This window comes from Cupressus sempervirens, chromosome 9 (genome assembly GCF_028749045.1).
Source record: "Cupressus sempervirens isolate cs-2001-9-10 chromosome 9, ASM2874904v1, whole genome shotgun sequence".
NCBI lineage: Eukaryota > Viridiplantae > Streptophyta > Pinopsida > Cupressales > Cupressaceae > Cupressus > Cupressus sempervirens.
This window is the reverse complement of record NC_143126.1, coordinates 460018657-460042687: the sequence shown is the minus strand read 5'-3', so window position 1 is coordinate 460042687 and position 24031 is coordinate 460018657. Positions and strand designations below refer to the sequence as shown.

General features: G+C 33.8%; 1 protein-coding gene across 1 annotated transcript in view; it reads right to left on the bottom strand.

Moving 5' to 3' along the window:
• Window positions 1-247: 247 nt before the first annotated feature.
• Window positions 248-24031, bottom strand: part of LOC149539317 (Cobalamin biosynthesis CobW-like protein) — a 187245-nt gene continuing 163461 nt past the window's right edge. The window contains exons 7-9 of the mRNA XM_089800623.1: window positions 1085-1195; window positions 841-922; window positions 248-732 (exon numbers count right to left, since the gene is read on the bottom strand). Of these exons, the coding sequence (XP_089656749.1) occupies window positions 674-732; window positions 841-922; window positions 1085-1195 (252 nt within the window). The 3' untranslated portion in view covers window positions 248-673. The remainder of the gene's footprint in view (window positions 733-840; window positions 923-1084; window positions 1196-24031) is intronic.

Here is a 24031-nt window from a genome sequence, read left to right as displayed (position 1 = left end):
GGATACAGCAAAATGCGGCCACCAAAGACTAAGAGTTGAGTTCTCTCCAATGTCAATGCATTAAGAAATGCGTCTTGTGGGGATGACATCAGACAGCTCATAACCTCCTTCAGGTTGGAGAAGGTTCATTTCCCCCCATATGCCCAATAAGTTCTTGCGTCGTTTGTTTTAAAAAGGTTTCCTTTTAGTTTAGACGTGAATGTCAACATATATTTGCACTCTTAAGTGGGAGAGATTCTGTACAAAATTTGATTAAGCAAGCAATTTTTTCCAATTTTAAACTCTAAACTTATCGAATTCTAGGATTTAACATGGCATTAAATGGATTGTTCTGATTTTGCCTTTAAAATTCCATCCTGTGGTCAGTGCAACTTGCAAAGCGTGCCAGTCATTACTAGCATGGTTCGCAAAACATATCATTGGCTTGCATTTAAGTGATCTGAATCATTTTGATTTGAGATGAAGCAACACATGCCACTTGGAATAACCATTCCTCGGCGAGTCTCATGCTTAACGATCTTAATAATGCACTATGCATCCAAAATCCTCTTGATTTTACAAAACATAATTTGAGAAGATGCAGTCATATTTTAGCTGCAGATTGGACCACAGCTTGCAACAAATCATTTTTTTTCATGGATGCAATGCAAATACCATCTTCCCACCATTTGATTTAGCTTGTTAGGCATGATTTAAAAGATGTAGAAAGGACACTGAGATCCAGTTTTCTACCTGTACAGTCAAATAACTCCGTGTTAAACTTTCAACCTTTTAAGTAAAACATAAATAAGATCTTGATGGAAGCAAATTATAGAAGATGGTCCCTTCTGTAAATCTTGCCTATAAATACAATCTTATTCAGACGATTCTCCCCTACTTTCCACTTTCGAATTGGAATAATCTCGTATAATTCTCGTACTGCCTGCCAAAAATATTATTCACACGGTTTTCTTAGTATAACAAATTCGTAAGTGCAATAGTCCTGTAAGTTGTATTACGCCTTTATTAGCTTTAAACATGCTATACTATCACAATTCTGAATTTCTCCTAAAACTGTAGATACAAAAGGCCGGTCATTGAGTACCTGTACAATATGAACTTCTTCAGAGCCAACAATATTAAGGATGCCTTTGCAGCGATACACCTCTATGTTGTCCTTGCTTTCCCAGAGAATCTCCTCAAGCCATGTTTTCACCTGAGAAAAATCCAGCTAGTAATTCCTGATTGTGCAATATGAAATGTTTCTTTTTATAAAAAGTAAGTCTATTAATGGAGGATATTGCAAAAAACCATTATCCTCTAATAGTGAAAAAGAAACAGCAACAACAGGAGCTGGATAAAATATGCTTAAACTAGGCAGCAATGCAACAGTATTAGTAACAAATATGATAATATCTATGCTGCATTAGCTCATAACAGGGAGAGAAAAAGTCATAATAGAACATAACAGGGAGAAACAAATTATAATCCAAATGTAACTGAGCTAGTTTAATACCTGATGTTTCAGAAATGGACTTTGATGCAACACATTTACACTGACAATCTTAGCATGGAAGAACAGCACGTTCCATTGGTTTCCTCAGTGAGTGTGTTGCAGCTGGCTTGATGTGGTGGGTCACAATCAGGGTTCCCAATGGAATGTTTTCTCTATGTTAAAGCATAGACTTCTCCAGTATTGCTGGTTAGAGAAAATCATTTGTTGCTCCTTTTCGTAGCTCCTTCATGTGCCTTTTGCTCCATTTTTTTCCATTAGTTTCTTTTACTCCTTTCCTTGGTGAGATTTTCTCCAGCTGTTTCTTGCCTATTGAGAACATTGATAGTTTATTTGTATTGTGTTTCTGTGCAAACTCCCATCAAGTAATAAAGGCTAACAAAAATAGATTTCTCGAGGTCTCTCAGTTGTTTTCTTTGGACTTCACCCACTGGATTCTTTAGATATACCAACTTCAATTTCTGGATCAAACTTTTGTGTTCCATGGGACTCAAGTGATGAACCTCAAGTTTCATAGTTCTCTATCTACACCTCATTTTGGTTCTTGGTGCTGTCATGTCCCCTTTTTCTATAATTTCTGCGGTGAAGCAAAATGCTCATTTCGTAACTCTATTTCACTTGATTCAATCTTGGGTGTGTGCTCCTCTTTCATTACCCATGCATCTGCATAAGACCCCAAAATTTATGAGTCTGAATGCATGTCCAAACTTCTAAGTTTGTGTAAGCCATTGAAGTTTCTAAGTCTCCCTTTCCAGTATGACTCTCCTCTCAAATCTGCTTTCTCTTATCTTTGTTTGGGCATCAAACTTCCCCATCCAATCATGTCATCTACTCATTCCCCACCTTCATTACCTCTTCAATCAAGACTTTGAAGTTTCCATTACCATCATACCTCTCTGCCAAACCCCCTTCTTTAAAATATCCTTGCCAAAGAGTCAAACTCTCCTCACTATTCATCTTTACCTCCCTATACGACCAAACCACCATTAATGTGCATATTGATGATGCATTTCTATAAGGGTTGCCTCGAGCACAAAAGTTACATTTAATAATGAAGATGCAGTCCCACACACACACCCACTTGCGCAAACAAAACAACTTTAGTTTCCATTAATGGTATAGTAAGGGTCAAACCCTTAGCGACCCTTCACACAGAAACAACTGTAGTTACAGTTTTTCTGTAGGCATTCCTCCATGCCTCCCAAGCATATTTCTGCACATATAGGAATAATTCGATAAACAATTTGACATGAAATGGAGCTTGAAAGGTACATGCAGACCCTGCTGCATACAAATCTCGAGGTGGAGGCTTATGTTGCAGATTTCGACATAATATTGATGTAATAAGCCAAGAGACTAGATGGAAGGATGGAAGTTACACCATAGTTTGCAAACCCAGACTTAGAGAGTACTTGGCAAGCCCAAAAAATTTAACTCAGCTAAAACCCCGAGAAAACTCAACAAAAACTCGGCAACTTAGAAAGAGCTAACTATTAAATTCTCTTAAAGAAATATATTTCATTTGTAAAAATCAATTACAAAATGTATTAAATTAGAAATTGACATCTTGAAAGAGAAAATGCATGGTTTTGTAGCAAAAAAAACAAGTGAATTACACATTCTAACCAGCATTTTTCCTGCATTGACATTTTTACCCCTAGATTTTTGTGTCTATAAAAATGCAAGAGTTAAACTTGAGAGTACTTACCCCCCAAAAAAATGGAGAGTACTTGGCAACTCAGGGAGTATGCGGAGAGTTTGCAAACTATGAGTTACACAACCCCTGACCAAAAACTGTCATGACTACTTGTTCAAGCATCCAAGTGTAAGGAAAAAAGACCATGGATCTGTAGTGTTTGAGGGAAAAAAACCACAGATCTTGCATCAAAGTAAAAAAATCCTATAGGTCTTATGTAAAAGGATGTAACCCCTTCAACTAAAGAAACAACCTCATATGAAGATTGTTTTCAAGCTTTATTACCGGTAAATTTTCAACAATATACCATTGTTTCCCAGTTTGTATCACAGTTGTGTAACTGGTATTTCAATTATTAGGGCATACTATTGTATTTATTGTTGTGGTTTCTGCCCTAGCCACATTTACATTTTGTAATGGGTTTCAATCTTGCATGATTCAAATGAAGGGTTCTACACATTTATATTGATTGTGGACCCAACTGTAAATCTAAGTATTCTATGAATGAAAAATATTGTTTAAAGTTTCTATTTATCTATCTTTTGTTTATAAACCTATCCATGTAATATTAGGTATTTGTTGTGGCAGCGTAAATCTAAATTTTCTTGGTTTGCTAAGTTAAAGCAAAGTAGATTAGGATTTTTCATTTCAAGGTAAACAGTGTCAGAAATGATGCTATGTAAACATTAACACCATCTTGGATTTCTAAGAATCTAGGTTTGAAATATATTAACTTTGAAATAGAATTAACCAATACACTTGCCTTGATATTTAGGGTTTATAAGGGCTTGATTAAAAATATTTGAGTCTATCCAAGTATTTACATTAATATTCAAGTCTATCCAAATATTGGCATTAATATTCAGTCAGCGACATTATAGAAGCATTTGTGTCACTTGCAACCCCTCATTCCACAAATAGACTATGCTTATAGCCTCTTTTAAGAATTCATTAGTGTTGCATTTATTGTCTTCTCACAAATGTCTTGTTCCCATGGGCTCTACTCCACTTTTGTGATTGATTTTGCAGCTACTTTCATCCTTGGGATGGTTTAGAAAACCAACACTCCTATACGTTATTCATCACTCATTCAATGAAATGGAAAATTTCTCTCTTGTAGAATCGACATCACAATGTGCCCTACCTTCTCTACTTGTTTTCTCCTTTGTAAAGATTTTTACTAGCAGCTCCACACTAGTATCCTGTAGGATGCACTAGGTATTGATCTTTCAAGGACATTTAACAAAGTTTTTCAAATGTTCATTGATCTTTTGTCCATTGATATGGCATCAATCAAACATCACCCTAGAAATGTTGTGGCCTCCCCAACATCTCTCTCACTCTCTCTTCACTCACATTCTCGACCTCCTTTGGTTTCCATTGCATGAGAATTTCCATGGTTGTCTGAAAAAGGGCCTTGCCCTCTTGTAAATAGCTTTTCGCTTGTTAAAATAGAATCAAATTTTGGCTCTCTATACTAGAAGGTTGATTGGTCATCATATTCTAATCTATACCAAAAAAGGAATGTGCTTCAATGTTTTATGTTTATCACTCATCTCAGAGTACCCCCCAAGTCCAATATTAAGAACGAACGTGCATTGGTTTCTTTATGCCCCCCAAACTAACTAGTAACCTATAGCCATTGAATATTTACTATTAATAGATGTCAGTTGATGTCATTTTTCTCAAGAATGAGTCCAGGCAGCCCCGTCACAAGAACTCATTTGTGAAGGCAGTGTTGGAACTGTTGGAATGTTCAATTTTCTAGGGAGGTCTTTAGGGTTTTACTGCTGTCTTTTTGCTAAAAACTTAAACATTTGAGTTTTTGGCACTTTTATTGCTGCTATAGATTTCTAATTCATGTTAGCATGGTTTACCAGTCCCTTGTCTTATTCACCAGTTGAGGGCCTATGGTATTTGTTTCTATCTCAATGGTGGCACCCAATGTGCAGGTTGAGCCAAGATTTTGATTCCCTATGAGCCGTTTCATAGCCATGGCTGTGTATGCATCATTTTAGCTACTACAACAATTGCTAGGTCCACATTTATGGGCTGATATCGACTATGTTGTTTCAAGTCCATACTTCTTGATGGAATGAAGGAAACCTAATGTCATGTAAGTTATTGCAGATGCATTTTTTATGTTTTGTTAAGCCATGGCATGGGCTGTCATCAACACAATTGGTTTATTTGAATTGCACAAGTCATTGCAGACTTTTGTTGGCTTACTAAGTTGTCATTTCTCCATTTTCTATCTGTAAGTCAGTTGTTCATCAAAGGGCTGGGTTATCACCAGAGGACTTCTGTGAGTATCAAGTGGTTCTTTAAGAGTTTCAAAGGAATGTTATGTTTTAAACAGTACAATGGATTCTGTAGCGACTGAAGCTCAGCACTTGTGGATATCTGGGATACAATAAGGTTGTATATATGTCTTTAGGGGAATTTGTAACAGTTCGTACAGTTTCTCTCTTGTCATATTTGTGTATGCATCATTTTAGCTACTAAAACAATTGCCATTATGGGCTGATATCAATTGTGCTGTTTCAAGTCCATACTTCTTGACGGAATGAAGGAAGTCTAATGTCATGTAAGTTATTGCAGATGCATTTTTATTGTTTCGTTAAGGCATGGCATGGGCTGCGATCAACACAATTGGTTTATTTGAATTGCAGAAGTCATTGCAGACTTTTGTTGGCTTTCAAGCTAAGTTGCCGGTTCGTGGTTCGGTTCCGGGTTCGGGTTCGAGAACCGGTTCGCTGGTTCGACAAAATTTTGAAAAGGGGTTTGGGTTCGTTTGGGTTCGTTAGTACAAAAACATGTAAAAAAAAATTATTATTTTTTAAATATATATATATATATATATATATACATCTTTACGAAGCATGAGTTAGAATTAGAATGTAGCATAGTAGCATAAACACATTTGAACAACAAAAAACTTTAAAACAGCATAAACAATATAGTAGCAAACCACAGCGATCATTGGAACCCCTAGCGACTAGATCTCTTCCCTTTCATTTAAAAAATTCATAACTGTATCTGATTAGTTTATGCAGATCAACAGTAAGTTTTAATAAAAATTTCTTCTTTTCATAAATTTATTTACCAAACTCTTATTATGATTAACATAATCGATTGAACGTGGTTAAAAACTAATTAGATCTAGCTTGCAGAAGGTAAATCCCTTTGACCAGCTGAATATTCTTCAATCTCTTTGGGCACAATCTCCCAAGCACTGATCAACAACAGTAAACTGGAAAAAGACCATTCATGGAGGCCTTTGGATAACACAGTCTGATGTCCCAGATTCAATATTCTTTAATACAATTTTTAATATACCTAGAGGAGAAATAATCAGCCAAACAGTGATAGACAATGTGGTAAGTAGCTGCCCCACCTGACCATATTCATGTGACCGTAACTTTCTTCTGCAGGGCAACATTTCCCAATAAAACGTTGTTTATTGTTTAGTGTTTGAAAAATTCATATTGCTACTCAAATAGGCCCTGAAATTCCTTGAAATTGGTCATGGTGGTCGCCACATGTTGAGCATCTTCTCTTGTGGGTGTCTCAAATTTAGTAGCATTTTGATTCAAATAGAAAGTGTTTTACAGCTAGGGATTACTCAACACAAAAAACTGTGGCATTGTAATGCCTACCAACCCAGACCCAAGATGTATCAACATAAATTAAATTAAAACATGCTGTAATGTGGAAAATTTATATGTGGTTCTCCTGGGTTCGAACCCTGGTCCAAAATTTTATATGTGGTTCTCTTGGGTTCGAACCAGATCGAACCAGGCCTCCAAAAACGAACCCAGGTCGAACCGGACCAGAACCACGAACCGGTTCGAACCGGTATGTGGTCTGGAGGGGGGGGGGGGGGGGGGGAGGTACCCGTGCAACTTAGCTTTCAAGTCGTCATTTCTCCATTTTTCTATATGTAAGTCAGTTGTTCATCAAAGGGGTGGGTTATCACTAGAGAACTTCTGTGAGTATCAAGGCGTTCTTTAAGAGTTTCCAATGTTGAATGTTGTGTTTTAAACAGTACAATGGATTCTGAAGCAACTGAAGGTCGGCACTTGTTGTGGATATTTAGGATACATTAAGCTTGTATATATGTATTCAGGGGAATTTGTAACAGTTTGTACAGTTTCTCTCTTGTCATATTTGCTGACATGAATGAAAGAATATGCAATGATCATTTATTTCTTGCAAATGTATTTGTAAATCATAACTCAGGATGATTATGTTTTTTTGTCTTATGTCTATTCTCTAATGCATTCACACTTGCATCATATTTTATGTTCCCATTCACTATTTCTCCCTCTTGTAAACTGTGACTTTGTTACCCATTTGAATAAGCACTTGTCCCAAGAAACAAATGAATCAATCATGTTTCTAAAAAGAGAAATCATTAACAAATAGTTTGAAGTTAATTTCTAGATCTCTTTAATTCATGATTCGGTATTTAAAAAAATGTTGTTTGTGAACATTACCAAGAGAAATACTTGGTAAGTCATGCCTTCGTGTCGCCTTCTTGCATATCCTGGAATAATGTTATTATCAGCACTATGTCATTGGCTGCCATCAATACGGTTGATTTGAATTGCAGAAGTCGTTGCAGACTTTTGTAGCCTTTCTGAGTGGTCATTGTCCCCATTTTTCTATATGTGAGTCAGTTGTTCATCAAAAGGGCGGTTCATCCCTAAGTGGACTTCTATGAGTGTCAAGCTGTTCCTTTAAGTTTCAAATGTTGATGTTAGGTTCATAATAGTACAATAAAGCAACCTAAGGTCAGCACTTGTTAGGGATGTCTAGGATACAATAAGGTTGTACATGTCTTCAGGGGAATTTGTAACAGTTTGTACAGCTTCTCTCGTAATATTTACTGACATGAATGTAGAGAATACATTATAGCATGTTTTCTAAATTCTAAACCCTGTAATGATCATTTACTTCTTTGTAAGACCTGTCCTCACAAGGACTTATTTAAATATGAATTTCTCTATTAAATCCATGTATAGGAGAATTGGATAGATATAGAAGTGTGACAGGGTGACAGTATGGGAAGTTATTATGGTCCTTGCTAGAAACCATGTTTAGGATATTATGATAGATTCAGGCTATCTCAGGTATATTAATTTAATGGTTGTTACAATAATATGATTTAACACTTACCATATTATGAATCATTAGAAATTTGAAGGTAGAGATTATCAGCTCATTGGGAGTGCCCTTAGGGTAAATTAATATTAAATATTAAAAGTACATTATGATGTGTTAAGGTTGTTAGGGTATTATGTACAAGAGGTTATACTTCTGTATTGGGATGAGTGATTTGGTCGTTCAAAATTATGGTTTAAATCATAAACATTGCATGTGTTCTTTAGGATACATCTCCATAACTAGGTGATAAAAAGTTAATGGACTTAGATGATTACGATGATGGAAACAAATTAAGGTTTTATGGTTTAGGTGTTTTAATGGAAACCGATATCAATTGATATGTTCATGTTTTGATACCCTATGATTTGAGACTTGCTACATTATTTGACTATTTAAACATTTTTTTATGCTAATGATGCTATGTGGTGTTTTACTTTATGATGGTGATGTTATTTATGATACCTTGATGATTATGTTATACACATTCAGATAGTTCATTTTAATAATAGAGAATTGATCAAAATTAGATTTAGAATGATTTAATGAGCTATATTTAAAAAGTTTAATACTAAAATCGAGGGATTATACCACCGTGTTGAATTACAAGTATTTAATATGACTATTGCTTAGAAAAGATAAGTTCCTTTAAAGGAGATTATGGATGTTAAATGGTTAATCCAATTGTGTAAGTTTGTTATATTTAATCAATGTGCGGAAATGGGAAAAAGTTTATTAAAATGAGATTTAAAATGTTTTCGCCAATTTGATTATGCAAATTTAGCTTCTATATAAATGTGATTTTTATCAAACTACCGATATTTGAATTGTGTGTGCAGGAAAGTTACCATGGAATTAATTGGAAAAACAATAACCAACCTTATGTGGAAAATGTAAAACCAAGGTTGAATCTAATGAAGAGATTTGAACCTCCTTGTCAAATGATTTAATTTGTAATTGTAATCTCAATGTATGTATTAGGTTATTTCATTTTGTATTTAGTGACATGTCAAATGTCTATGTAATCTGATTTTTATAGTGTCACTTGAGGCTTGTCATGTGTATGTGTAAAATGACATGTCAATTAGGGTTGGCAATGTAACCCTTAACCTAAGACTAACTTAATTAGGAGCCTAATTAAATTCCCCTTGGTTAGAGATAATTTGTAAACTCCCACCAATAAGGATTTTGAATTATAATTTTGAAGTCATTTAGAGGCCAAAAAGTGGTTCTAGGAGCCAAATTTAGTGAAATCATAAGTGCCTAAGGGTAGAGGTATGGGTTGTGGATCTTCTTAACACTACTAGAAGCCCCAAGTAGCTTTAGTGACCCTCTAAATATTCAATTTTCCATATGTTGCGAAAATGAAGTGACCTTATGACTTTTCCCAAACCCACACTCTTGCCCAAGACTTGCATTAATGGTAGGGAACATGTTAATAGCCAAAGGACTTGAGGTCAAATCAGAAGTTATTGCTATTAGGTGGGTGGGATTTGGAGGCCTTTTTAGAGGCTCTTGGAGAAGTTAGTGGGTGTTCACCAACTCTCTATCTTTAGAGAAATTACGTTTTGGAAATGGAGCAAAAAAGGGAATAGGGCCCTTCTCAAACTTTATTTTTCCATAACACGTTGTGAAGGTTGGTGTTCTTCATTGCCATGGATGCCTATTCATGCTTACAATAGATTAGTATGTGTTTTGAAAGTTTTCTTGCATTCTTGCATTTCATATTTTCTGGTAATTTGTTGTGAGGGATGGCATTTTGGTATTGTGTTCAATCTTATTCTTGTTTTTTTTTTTTCAAATTTTCTCGAGGGAATTGTTAATGGGAGTGATGACATTATTCACCCTTGAATAGGAAAGAAGTGGCCATGTGTAGGTGAAGGGGTTAGTTGTGACTCCATAGAAGTGTAGAGTCTCTTCTCATAGAGAAGAGGGAAAAAGACAAGGTGTATGGGCCCTTGTTTGCCAATGCATGTTGATCTTGTTTGGGGGAGATAAGGAGAAATGAGTATGGAAGATGTGAAATTTATCCCTTGAGAGGCATGTTATTGTATGTTTTCATTGGCATCTCTTATATTGGATGTTCCACCTTCACCCCTTGTCATGGGTTCATAGGTGCAACCCATTGTGAAAACCTTGGTTGGGTATTTCATGTTGTGTTTATATGATTGTTGGTTAAATTTGAATGTAACCTGGTTAGATATTGTTTCTCCTAGCTCGGTGGGTGGCCTTCTTAAGCCTAGGTTGGGAGGTGAGCTCTCCATGGTATGTCATTTGTATTTGCAGATTTATGATGGAATCAAAGGATGGAGCAAACTTGGGATTGATCCTCTTGATGATGTTCTTAGGTCATATGGTGTTGGAGACTTCTCCATTTGTCACATCCTTTCTTGTTGCATAATTGCACTCATGTTGTGAAGGAAAGAATGGTAGTTGCCTTTGTAATGTATGGAATGGATTTAGATTGTAATTTCATATTCATTAATAGAAAGTAGAAATTTCATCTCCTTGTATCTTGTATCAATGATGAAAAAAAAATAGATGAAAGTTTTGATTATCAAGTATTTTTTTATGAGATCAAGTTTTAATTTAATTTGAAATATAGTTCTTGGAATTACTTTCATTTGAAAATGATACATTGTTCCATTATGTAGAAGACCTCTTTTATAACATAATAAGTAATCCTGTTTTGGAATACACTTGCAAGTTCATAATAGTTGAAGGAAACCAATCTCAATCATCCTTCATCAATAACTAAAGAGAAACTAAAACATTTAAATCTATGGATCTCCTAAGTTGTAAATTTGATTATATAGTCCCTTGAAAATTATAATTGTACATATCAAACTTATATTAACTATATACTTTCTCAATACTTATCTACTCCCTAATCCAAAAGTTACATAGTAATGGTTTCCTAGGGAAGGAATTCAAAAGAAAAGAGAAAACTCCCAAAATGCATAATTTCCATACATTTTGTAGGAGAGCATATTAGCTCTTTGGAAAATGTATGGGCAAATTATATTTGTCTTCAAAAGTGGAACCACAGAGAATATCCACTAAAATGTTCCCCTTATAGAATATATTAGAAGGTAAAAATAAAACATAGATATAATTCAAATTTATTAAGGTACTCTTTCCCCTAGATATCCCTTTCTATTTAAAAATAGTTGAATGGGCAACTGGGAAGAGGGATGGGACAGAACATGGTCCCCACTCTCCCCTCCATACTCCCTACTTACTCGAAAATAAATGCAGATCTTGGTCAAATAGTCCAACTTGGATGGGTTTTAGTGGGGGAATCCCTAAACATTACTTTTTCCTACCTTAACATTAATGCCATATTCCTTTTTGCTTTCCACCACTACCCAGGTGCTCATGTTCATGGATGTACGCTGACTTGGGTGCAAGGAGGGCTGACATCCCTTGGGAAATGTAAGCCTTCCTTGGGAGCTGCCCACTTAGGCAAGTGGCCAAGTGGGAAAGGTGCCTAGGAAGAGATAGCTGGGTAGGTAGGGTGGAGGGGTTGGTGGGGGTAGTTAAATAGGGTTTAGGAGTTTTCAATGCTGACTAATACATATTAGATGTAATTAGGACAGTAATTAGATAGTAATAATATTATTCTTTTAAAATTTGAAAGTGGGTTTTTTTGTAGACTTTTCTAGTTGTGGATTTAATATATGCTTATTAGGGGTGCAAGGGTATGTGGTAAGTAAGATACTTTTAGAGTTCAAAGTTTAGTATTTTTGAATGTTCATATTGTTACAGTCAATCATATGTTGAGTGTTTAGTGTTTTAATTAGTTTCTAATAGGAAATGATAGCATTTTGAATTAGGTCTTGTAGTGCCTACCCCTAGTTAACTTTTCCAATTTTATTGCCAAACTCTTTCAAGCCAATTTATGTTTATGCTTGATGATTAGTAGCAGTGCTTTCCAAATTATTGGATATTGTTTTTATATTTAGTTGATTATATGATGAGACCACCTTGGTACGAGTTACTTATGTATGCATGATTATACCTTGATGATGATTATTATTTTAAGTGATTTCAGCTATTTGATAATGTACGTTAGATGGATTATTATACATGTTTCCTTATGAATACTTACCCCATACTGCATATCTATGGTGTGGGTGTATGTTTTCTTTATGTATAATGTTTCTAATGTGGTTAAGGAAGGGAGTCGTAATCACTTGCTAGTCAGGATCTACACAATGCACCACTTCCTGCCATTGCCTGTTTAGTTTAGAATATATGTGTTTGTACATGCGTGGATTTTATGCAAATTGCAGGTTCCGGGTATCGACTTCCCTAAATTGCCAGAATGAGTGTACCCTATCGCAATACCTCACTAGTAAGAGAGGGGAGATAAATTCTAGAGTCCAAATCCTAACCTTTAAACCAATTGTCCTAGAAAATTAGGACAAGAATCTGAGATGATTACCCTTCCAAATTCGTCGTATGACATAAATTCGTGATTATAACCTTTGAGTTTGATTTTGTATGTAATATTTTATGATGGGTTTTCATATTTCGTCTTTTAGGTCTTTGGTATTTATTTTTTTGTTAATTAAGTCAAATTAAAAGATTAATTAATGATTTAATTTAATGGAAAATTATTAAGATAATTTCACTATTTAATTATATTTAATTAATTAAATAAAAAGAATAAAATATGAAGAGGAAATTATAGTTCTATTTTGAGAGCGCAATAATATTTAATTAATTTAATAATATTATATTTAAGAGATCATTTTTAAATAATTGCTAAATATTATTATTACTTAATAAATATTATATAAAAAATGCTTTGAAAATTATTAAGAGAGAGTAAGAAATTATTTAATAAAGTTTATTTTAATTAAATTGCATAAAGTTTATGCATGAGATTAAAATATAATAAATTAATTAAAAAGAGAAAGCAAGTAAATTTAATAAAGATATTTTATATTGCAAAAAACATGCATGAAAACATAAAAGAAAAGTTAATAAATAGTTAAAGGGTTGTGATCAAGGAGTTTCCTCGGGTGATCACATAATCAATGCCTCGAATTCAAGAGAGAACTCCTTATCAGCAATTGAGGGTTCATTTTCCAGGGATCAAAAATTTTTGGAAAAGGGATTTTTTAGAGAGAAGGTTTTGAGAGAAGAGAATTCTCTCACAATCTTCAGGGTATTGCGAATTAGCATCAGAACCAGGTAGAGCCTTGTGTTTTATTCACCCAATGATTTATGCTTCTTCGAATTTCCTACCTTCATCGTGATTGTTAAATTGTTTTTCAATTTCATTATGATGAACCTGTCAATCTTTCATTTGAATTTTATTGGTATTCATATCAATTTCTTCTGTATATGTGAGTTATTGAAACTGATAAAGCCCTCGTTTTGTAGATTTAAAAGTTATTAATTAAACCAGTAAGGGTTTTGAAAGAAAGGGAAATTTTAGAATATAGATTTGGCCGGTTGCTCGTATTTTCTCTATATCAAAGAATTGATAGAATTTCTGTAAAATATATATATATATATATATATATATATATATATATATATATATTAAAAAAATTAAATAAAGGGTGGGGGGCTTGTTTTGTTTTTTAAAACAAAATTACAAAAGAAATAAAATAAAAATTTAATAATAAATGGTGGGTGGGGGCCGGTCTCCCCTCGACTTTCTTTTTAGCCGATGGCGATGTTATTGCCACTGCCACAACATCTATTGTTGCAGCAGCAGCAGAACGCAATACTATGTACTGCTACTGCGGCAGCAGTCTGCTACAACAGCGCTACCGTGGGCAGTGGATGGATCGGCTGTGCAGGCCTAAAACGCATCTTAAAATTGCATTTTTTAGTAGTTTTAATTATAATTAATAATAAATTTAATTATTATTTGTTAATAATTTTATTAATAAACTTTATTAATAACTAATTAATTAATGATTAATATATATTATTAATACAGTTTGGTTTTTTAATAATTATTAATTAATATAATTAAATTTAGTTTAATTAAGCTTAGTTAATAATAAATATTATTTAATAAAGTTTTAGATTTATCTATTTTATTAATATTAATGATTTTGATTTTTAATAAAATTGTAATTATTTTATTCAAGAATCAATAATTATTATTTTCATAACTTAATAAATAATCACCTTTAAATTATTTTAGAATATTTAACCTTTAATCAAATAAGGGTAATTGTGCATTTTGTTCAAATACAAGAAATGGGTTAAATAGTAAGGGTTAAAATGTAAATCTTATGTACTCGAAAACTTACTTTAAAACAAAAACTTGACTTTACTGCTAACTCAAACTATGTGTTTTCAAAATCAAACCAAACTATGAAACTACACTGTTAACTGTATGTTGTCTTATGTTTTGGGTTTGGGTTGACTAGAGTATTGATCAATCTTAGGACGTCTACTAGAGGCTTGGGAGTTTTGTGTTTGTGATATTATGATAATTTGATCTTGATCTTTTAAACTCAACCATGATAATGTGTCTGGTATGCTCAATGATGAGTTTGGATTTATTATTCGTTATTGTGTTTCAGTGTTCTTGTGAGAAATTGAGGTGAATGGTATGACCCATTTGACTTAACCTTTGAGTCTTCTATCAATTATTTTTGAGCTGTTATTTAGTTGCTTGTAAAGAACTTAATATTATTTAAATTTAAATGTGACTCAACGTCTTGGGATCCTTAAGGAATGTAATTTGTTAAGTTTTCTTATGTATGATTGTACGTTATTGCTTTCACTACTTTATGATTGTTGTACATGTTATTCTTTTTTTTTTATAAATGTTTAGCAAACTTAGTAAAACTTTAGGTTAGTTCTTTTGGATCCCTTGGTGGGGTGTTATAGGCCTTATCATAGTTGTTTAAAAAAACATAGTAAGTGTAGATTTGGGTTTCTTTAAGTAATTAGTTAGGAGGTTGCAATAGAGTAAATGAATGTTGCATATGACATACTGTGACCTATGTTATTTTATATTTATTTTGTTCCAAATCATTTTGTGTAATTTAATTTTGTTAAGTAAGGTTTATTAGCAAGTTAATTAAGGGATAAACTCGATTGTGACAATAAAGTGGCAAGTTAGGAAGTTGGGCCATAGGAATAGGTTATCTTGTGTAGTTAAATGTATGTGGGGTTATAGTAGATTTATTTCAATATGAATATTTCCTTGGAAGTTGGGAATGTGTAATGTAGTATGCTGTTACATCCCAAATTTTTGACCTAATTTAAATTATTATAGTCGTTTAGTGAATGGGTTTTTCTTTCCTATTCATGTGAAAAGGGTAGTTAAATATAACCATTGTATCCTATGAAATTGTTTAACTTTTAATGATGATGGTCGTTATCCGTTATTTGTCATATGATGATGATAGTAGTTAATAGTTACTTGATTTCAAAATTATGGTCATTAACTAAATTCTTTGTTAAATATCAATGTTAAATGTTATTATGGATTTATCATGGAACTTGGTAATATAGTAGAAAATTGTTGCACGAATAATTGCAGGAGCAAACAAAGGGGAGAAGCATTGTTTAATGGGATCTATGGAATGGGGTATTACCTTAGTCCATTTATCTGATCGACAGGTATGACCTCTAAATATCTTGGTAATGACCTAGTGACTTGTATGATAGGATATAATCATTGGACACACATGAGCTATTAGATAAACCTTAAAAAATATTAATCTTATTAACTTAATTAAAGTGCATACCTTTAATGGCTTATGGTTGACACTTCCATCACTTCTTTATAATACATATTTATGTATGTGCACATAGATATAGAAATAAAAGTGACACCATAGTATTATTTTTATACAAGATTCTATCTAATTAATACGTACATTTAAATACATGTACAATAAGATAAAATAATCTTTCAAATGAAGTATGTATTTCGATATACATATTTAAAAGGACGACCTTGGATAAACATATAATATGATGTCATCTTAATAAAATATATTTATCATATAAATAATCTTTCTGATTTATAACCTTCAAGTTCTTTTCCATATTTATTCATTTCTTTATAAGAGGTTGAAATGTACACTTGGCATATAATATCAGTGACTCAAGAAGAAAAATCTTTTAACTACTCATGAGTTACGGCTTCTTGGAAGCCTTCGGTATTTCGAATGCCTCCTTATTTATGGAAATCGAGTGAGGCCATAGATATATTCTTCTTTCCACAATTTTACCCCTCCTCTTTACATTTTTCTTTTACCTATATGTTGGAAGTGATTCAGAGCAGACGTAATCCATATCTGTTCTGAGTTTTGCATTCAAAATTACTCATGTCTAAGGAACCGGCTACTTGAAATCAAGCCAAGGCTCACGTCTTCCATCTTCAGACTAGGCTATATGTTTTTCTTAAACTATTTTTCATATTTGCAGCAGAAAATAATGTGTCATAAAAATTTCATACATTACTTCTGAATTACAAATCGAATGGATAATCAATAGTCCAATCTCTCTATGTTGAGTCAAGACCAAAAGTGCATGACATGTTCATACATCTCTGTTTTGCTGAAGTATATCCAAATCAAAATGTATTTCCTTGCAAGCTCATTAAGATCTTTTCTCTGATACTGATATTCTAAAAATTGCAATATTCTTGTCCCAGCTAGGCTCAGTAAAAGAGTTGGATTACTCTAAAGATCTAAAACACCTGGGACTCACCCGACTGTATGGCCAAAGAAGAGGGTGAAGAGGTGAGAGAGGAATCTCCAATAACATGGAAATAGAATTAGATGTGACAAAACAATTTATATAATTTTAAAATTTATATTGTTCTTGTTGTCAAGTCGAGTGGTGGTGATCGGGTAATAGAAAATCATCCAAAAATTTTGGCCAAGGTCGTTAAAGGCATGTTTGCCTTCTTAAGATCACATGATGTCACTAGTGCTGGTTATTCAGACATGTCCATCCATAACTGCGCAGACATTCTAAACATTGGTATTGCTCAGGTGGCTAGACTAATCGTACCCCAAGCCCGATCTCGAGGTAGGGAGGGCCTTTCTTTTCAAAAGATTGTGTGGGTATGGATATGGTTTGAGATTGGGAAGTTGAGCCTAAGTCAATGCTTCTCCTCTTACCCAAAAGCTGAGGCTTGCACAACCAATTAAAGACTCGCCAACTACTTTTTAGTATGTTCATTCTATATCCTTGCTACGCTTTTGTTTCGTCTTAAATTATAGTAAAATGGCAGTAATCTACTTTACTTGTTTACAAGGAATGATTAGGAAATGGTTATTTCAGTTAATCGTTATATCAATTAATCATTATTTCAATTAATCGTTATATCAATTAATCATTACTCCAGTTAACCGTTATTTCTATTAATCATTATTTCAGTTATTCGTTACTCCAGCTAATCGTTATTTCAGTTAATCATTATTTCAATTAATTGATATCTCATGAATTGGACTATAAGATGTTTTGTTTTTGGGAGTTAGTTGAAGTATTATTTTCATTTCTACTTTTAAAAAAAGATGATGGTTCTTTTCTTTTTCTCTTAAGAAAATTTGTTTGTTATATATGGTATTAGAGCACTAGGTTCGACACTGAACCTAGGGCACACTACTTAAATAAAGACTAGTAAACCTGAAAAATCTTAGATTTAAATGTACATGATGCAAGTACTTAAAACACATCGCAAGAAAGCATGACATCCCATCTTTTTCTACCTAATTAGGAACATACCAAATTACGACTACACTTGTTGTTCCATGCCTCAGGACAATGAAACCCTAAAGCAGGCTTTGCAACGAATGAGGAAGGAAAGAGTCAGGTGGACTCCTGCTAGTAAAGCAGTGTATGGAAACAAACTGATTCAAATTTGGAATGCCTGCCAGGCCAATTCTCTTATGCACTTCCATAGATCTTGGATGGTGAGGGATATGTACAACTCTGAAACTGAACTAAATGCTGCAAATAAAGAAAATTCAGAATAACTGAATCTATAATGTAAACATCCTCTGAGGAGAAATTTTTTGTAAATAAAGGTTGTTGTAAATGCAACATAAAAGTATTAAAAATTGATTCAATAAATAGGTTTATTCATGTGTTTTATCTCCTTGCAATCTCTTTATCTTGTAGAAATCATGTTAAAAAATAATATAACACAACAAATTGACATAAGAATCTTGAAAATTTTCAGGTCAAACCAGTAAGAAATATGAGCAGCGATGAGAATGTTGCTAGCCATGACATGGTCCATGAAAATAACCCACAATCTTCCATTGATTTATTACTTTAAATTTTGCAAGAAACACAATTGAAGTTAGATAATATGGGAAAAAGAATGAATGAAATGGCAGCCCAAATGGGGCATAATCAAGAGGAAATGCAATCCTCGCCCCCCTTCCAAAACAAAAACAGAAGTCTTTGAACACAACAAGAAAACCCCTCAAACTTCAATTTCCCAAACCGAAAAACAGAAGAAAGTTGAAATAGCAAGCGACCTGTCTACAGATATTAAGAAGATCAAACCACCCAAGTTTTCTAGCTTTGAATCCGGAGAGGATGCAAAGGCTTGGTTAATGGAAATGGAACAATACTTTGAAATTGGGAATTTTTCAGAGACCTCAAAAGCAGTTTGGGGAATATACCACTTTACTGGAGAAGTTGCTACATGGTGGGGAAACACCAAGGTTGAGCTAAATATTAAAACCACTAAGATTACCTGAGAAAAGTTTGTAACTATTTTTAGGAATCGTTGGTTACCCCAAACTTTCCATGACCAAAAGCTACTGGATTTCCAAAATCTTAATCAAGGAGATATGACCGTACATAAGTATTGGGAGAAATTCACCCGATTATTGAAGTATGTACCACCATACCACCAAGATAGGAACCTGAAAGTGAGGAAATTTATCATGGAATTGAATAATAGGATCAAAGGGGCAGTTGATGTTCTCACTCCTCGAACTATGGAAGAAGGTCTAGAAAAGGTTGTCCGACAAGAATATAAAATCAAGAGAGATGATTCCATCAAGGATAATAAAAGAAAAACAAACTGGAATACAGAAGGTACAAATATTGGATCTCAGAAGAAACAATTTAAGGATTATAAATTTAACAAGCCAAAACCAAAAGGGAATGGAATCAAGGATTTTAAAAATAATTTCAATACAAATAAGAATAATAAGGGTGGTGAAAAGAAGGGGCCACCTTCAGGATGCTTCACTTGCAGAGATCATTATGCTAATAAATGTCCTGTTAAGACCAACACCAATCAACCACCCCAACCACCCCTTCCACTACAGCAACATGTTTATTAACAAAGGATTTGTGCGGCACTTGACAATCGGCAAGCAGAACAACAGCTAGGCCCAATTGAAACTTCGGGTAAGATCTACGGAAACCCTGTTTCTATATTAATTGATACTGGAGCTTCTAAATACTTTATATCACCTAAACTATTATGTAGATTTCCTTGAAAACCATGGACAATCCAGTATGCAAACCAATCAAGGGCTAAGGTAGAGCAGTGTCTATTTGAGGCTTGGGTTGATTTTCCAAATTTCTCACTGAATTAAACTTGTATGTAGCACCTCTTCGGTCTTACGATATTATTATAGGCATTAATTGGCCCGGTGAGCATAAGGCCAAGGTTGATTTTCTCGCTAAAATTGTAGATTGTTTGGACAACCAAGAAAACCTGTAAGCATTAAAGGGGTTATACATGAAATTAAATCAAAACAGATATTCGCCATGCAACTCAAGAAATGTGGAAGAAAAAGTTGTGAGATCTTTGTAGTAAGGATTGAAGATTTGAGAGAAACAAAGGACGTTCTACATGGAAACAAGGAAATAAAAAAGGAAAAATTGAAAGAAACTTTCGAAGAGAAGTACCCATAACTAAAGAAATATCAGGATGCGTTTCCGAAAGAACGGATTACCTCCATCTCGAGTTATTGGTTTTACCATAGATTTGGTACCTAAAGCATAACCCATTTCTCAAGCCTTTTATTGAATGACCACCACAGAATTAATGGAGTTGCAAATGCAATTGCAGGATATGCTAAACATGAAACTTATGTGGCCCAGTGTTTCACCATGGGGAGCCCTAGTATTATTTGTCAAGAAGGACGGGACTATGAGATTATGCATAGATTATAGAATGCTCAATAAGGTCACCATCAAGAATCAATACCCACTCCCTAGAATAGATGACCTCTTTGATCAAATGAAAGGTGCTACGGTATTTTCAAAGATTGACTTAAGGTCGGGATATCACCAGCTCCGCATCAAGGATGAAAACATTCACAAAACCGCATTCAGAACTAAATATGGGCATTGAGTTCACAATATTACCCTTTGAGTTAACCAATGCTCTAGTAGCTTTCATGAATTTGATGAATAGCATATTCCAAGATTATCTAGATAAGTTTGTATTGGTTTTCATAGATGACATCCTAATCTATTTGACAAATGAAAAAGAACATCAAGAGTGTCTAGAAGAAGTCCTACAAAGGCTGAAAGAACATAAATTATACGGAAAATTGTCTAAATGTGCTTTTTATCAAAAAGAAATCTAATATTTAGGACATCATATCAGCACAAGGAATAGTCGTAGATCCTTCAAAAATCAAAGCAATTAAGGAATGGCCTACACCTAAGAATGTGACAGAAGTCAGGAGTTTCATGGGATTGGTAGGATTCTATAGGAAGTTTGTCAAAAATTTCTCCAAAATAGCACACCCAATCACTTCACTTCAAAGGAAGGGAAAGAAATTTCTATGGACTAAAAAATGTCAATTAGCTTTCAAATATTTGAAGGAGAAATTAACTACTGCACCTATGCTAAGAGTGCCCTACCCACAGAAAAAATTCGTAGTCATAACTGATGCATTAGGGGAAGGAGTAGGAGGTGTGCTAATGCAAGATGAGCAAGTAATTGCATATGAGTTAAGGAAGTTAAAGAATTACAAGCAGAATTACGCTTCTCATGATCTAGAACTAACAGCTATAGTACATGCCCTCTAAATGTGGAGACATTACTTGATTGGGAAACCTTCCAATCTTTGATCCAATCACCATGGCCTAAAATATATCTTCACTTAACCCAACCTAAATGCTAGATAGAGGAGATGGCTAGAATTTCTAGCGGATTATGAATTTGATATTAATTATATCAAGGGTAAGGAAAACAAGGTGGCAAATGCCTTAAGCACGAGGAGACACATTTTCGCGATGGCCAACATAAATTTTAAACTAAAAGATCAAGTACTACAACATCTAGAATGTGATGAATTTTATGTAGAGATCAGTCAAGCTCTCATCAGAGACCCACAGGATCCCAAGTATTCAGAATTTATGATAGAAGAGGATGGATTGTTAAGATATCATGACAGGATTTATATACCCAATAAACCTGAACTTCAAAGAATGATTCTGGAGGAATCTCATTCAATTTCTTATTCAGGACATCCTGGAGTGACTAAAATGTTGTCAAATATAAAACCACTATATTTTTGGAAAGGGATGAAAAGGGAAATAAAGGATTTTGTGGCAAGATGCCTGGAATGCCAAAGAGTAAAAGCAGAACATCGTTACCTAGCTAGCCTTTTGCACCCAAACGATGTACTAGTGTGAAAATGGTAGATAATTTCCATGGATTTTGTACAAGGGTTACCTATAACACGAAATAGACACAACACCATTCTAGTAGTAGTGGATAGATTGACTAAGGTCACTCATTTTATACCATGAAATCTAACCGATGGAGCACCAAAAATCACTCATAAATTCATAAAGGAGATTTTTAGACTACATGGAGTTCCAAAGAAAATTATCTCAAATAAGGACACTAGGATAACCTCCAGATTTTGGCAAACATTATTTTTGGCATTAGGAACTAAGCTAAACATCAACTCAATTTATCATCCCGAGACTGATGGTCAAACAGAAAGAGTAAACCAAGTTTTGGAGGATCTTTTAAGAGTTTATTGTATGGATCGGCAGTATCAATGGGAAATGTATCTACCCTTAGTAGAATTTATTTATAATAATTCCTATCAATCCACCATTAAAATGACCTCCTTTGAGGCTCTATATGGTCGCAAATGTAGAACTCCTGTATGCTGGAACCGAGTAGAGGACAGAATAATTGTTGGACCTGAAATGCTTGAGGAAATGGAGGAACAAGTAATATAAATTCATCAAAGATTGAAAGAAGCCAATGATAGACATAAAAGTTATGCAGATGCAAAAAGGACACCTAGAGAATTCTCAGTGGGAGAAAAGGTGCTATTAAAAGTAAAACCTCAAAAGAGTACCATTAAGTTTGGTAAGAATGCCAAGTTGTCCCCAAGGTACATGGGACTCTTTGAAATATTGGAATTCACGAACCTGGTAACCTACAGAATTGCCCTACCTCCAACTCTACCTAGGATGCATGACGTCTTCCATTTGTCATATCTTAAGAAGTACATCACTCATCATGATCATATAATTGATTGGAACCTATTGCAGGTATGAGATTCAGGGGTTGTCGAAATAGAACCACTTAGAATACTCGAGGTGCATAAGCTACGCTTATGAAATCAAGATGTGACTCAATGCAAGGTCCAATGGGATCAATATGTAGAAGATAATGCTACTCGAAAGATTATCATGGAATTTTCCAAAAATACCCTCATCTTTTCTCCAGGGCTAGAGCTTGAACTTTTATTTTTCAGTTCTTTTATAATTGTAACGATTTGAATAGATATTGTTTTTAAGTTTTGTTGTGATATTCATTAGGGACGATGAAAAACATAAGGGGAAGGGTATATTACATCCCAAAATTTTGACCTAATTTAAATTATTATATTCGTTGAGTGAATGGGTTTTTCTTTCATATTCATGTGAAAAGGGTAGTTAAATATAACCGTTGTATCCTATGAAATTGTTTAAATGATGGTCGTTATCCGTTATTTGTCATATGATGATGATAGTAGTTAACAGTTACTTGATTTCAAAATTATGGTTATTAACTAAATTCCTTGTTAAATATCAATGTTAAATGTTATTATGGATTTATCATGGAACTTGGTAATATTGTGGAAAAATTTTGCATGAGTAATTGTAGGAGCAGACAAAGGGGAGAAGCGTTGCTTAACAGAATCTATGGAATGAGGTAGTACCTTAGTCCATTTATCTGATCGACGGGTATGACCTCTAACTATCTTGGTAAGGACCTAGTGACTTGTATAACAGGATACAATCATTGGACACGCATGAGCTATTAGATAAAGCTTAAAAAATACTAATCTTATTAACTTAATTAAAGTACATACCTTTAATGGCTTATGGTTGACACTTCCATCACTTCATTATAACACATATTTATGTATGTGCACATAGATATAGAAATAAAGGTGACACCATAGTATTATAAATATACAAGATTCTATCTAATTAATACATACATTTAAATGTGTACAAGAAGATAAAATAATTTTTCAAACGAAGTATGTATTTAGATATACATATTTAAAAGGTACGACCTTGGATAAACATATAATATGATGCCATCTTAATAAAATATATTTATGTGCAAGTAAATAAATATGCAGATAAATTATTTTTTTGACTTATAACCTTCAAGTTCTTTTTCATATTTATTCATTTCCTTATAAGAGGCCGAAATGTACACTTGGCATATA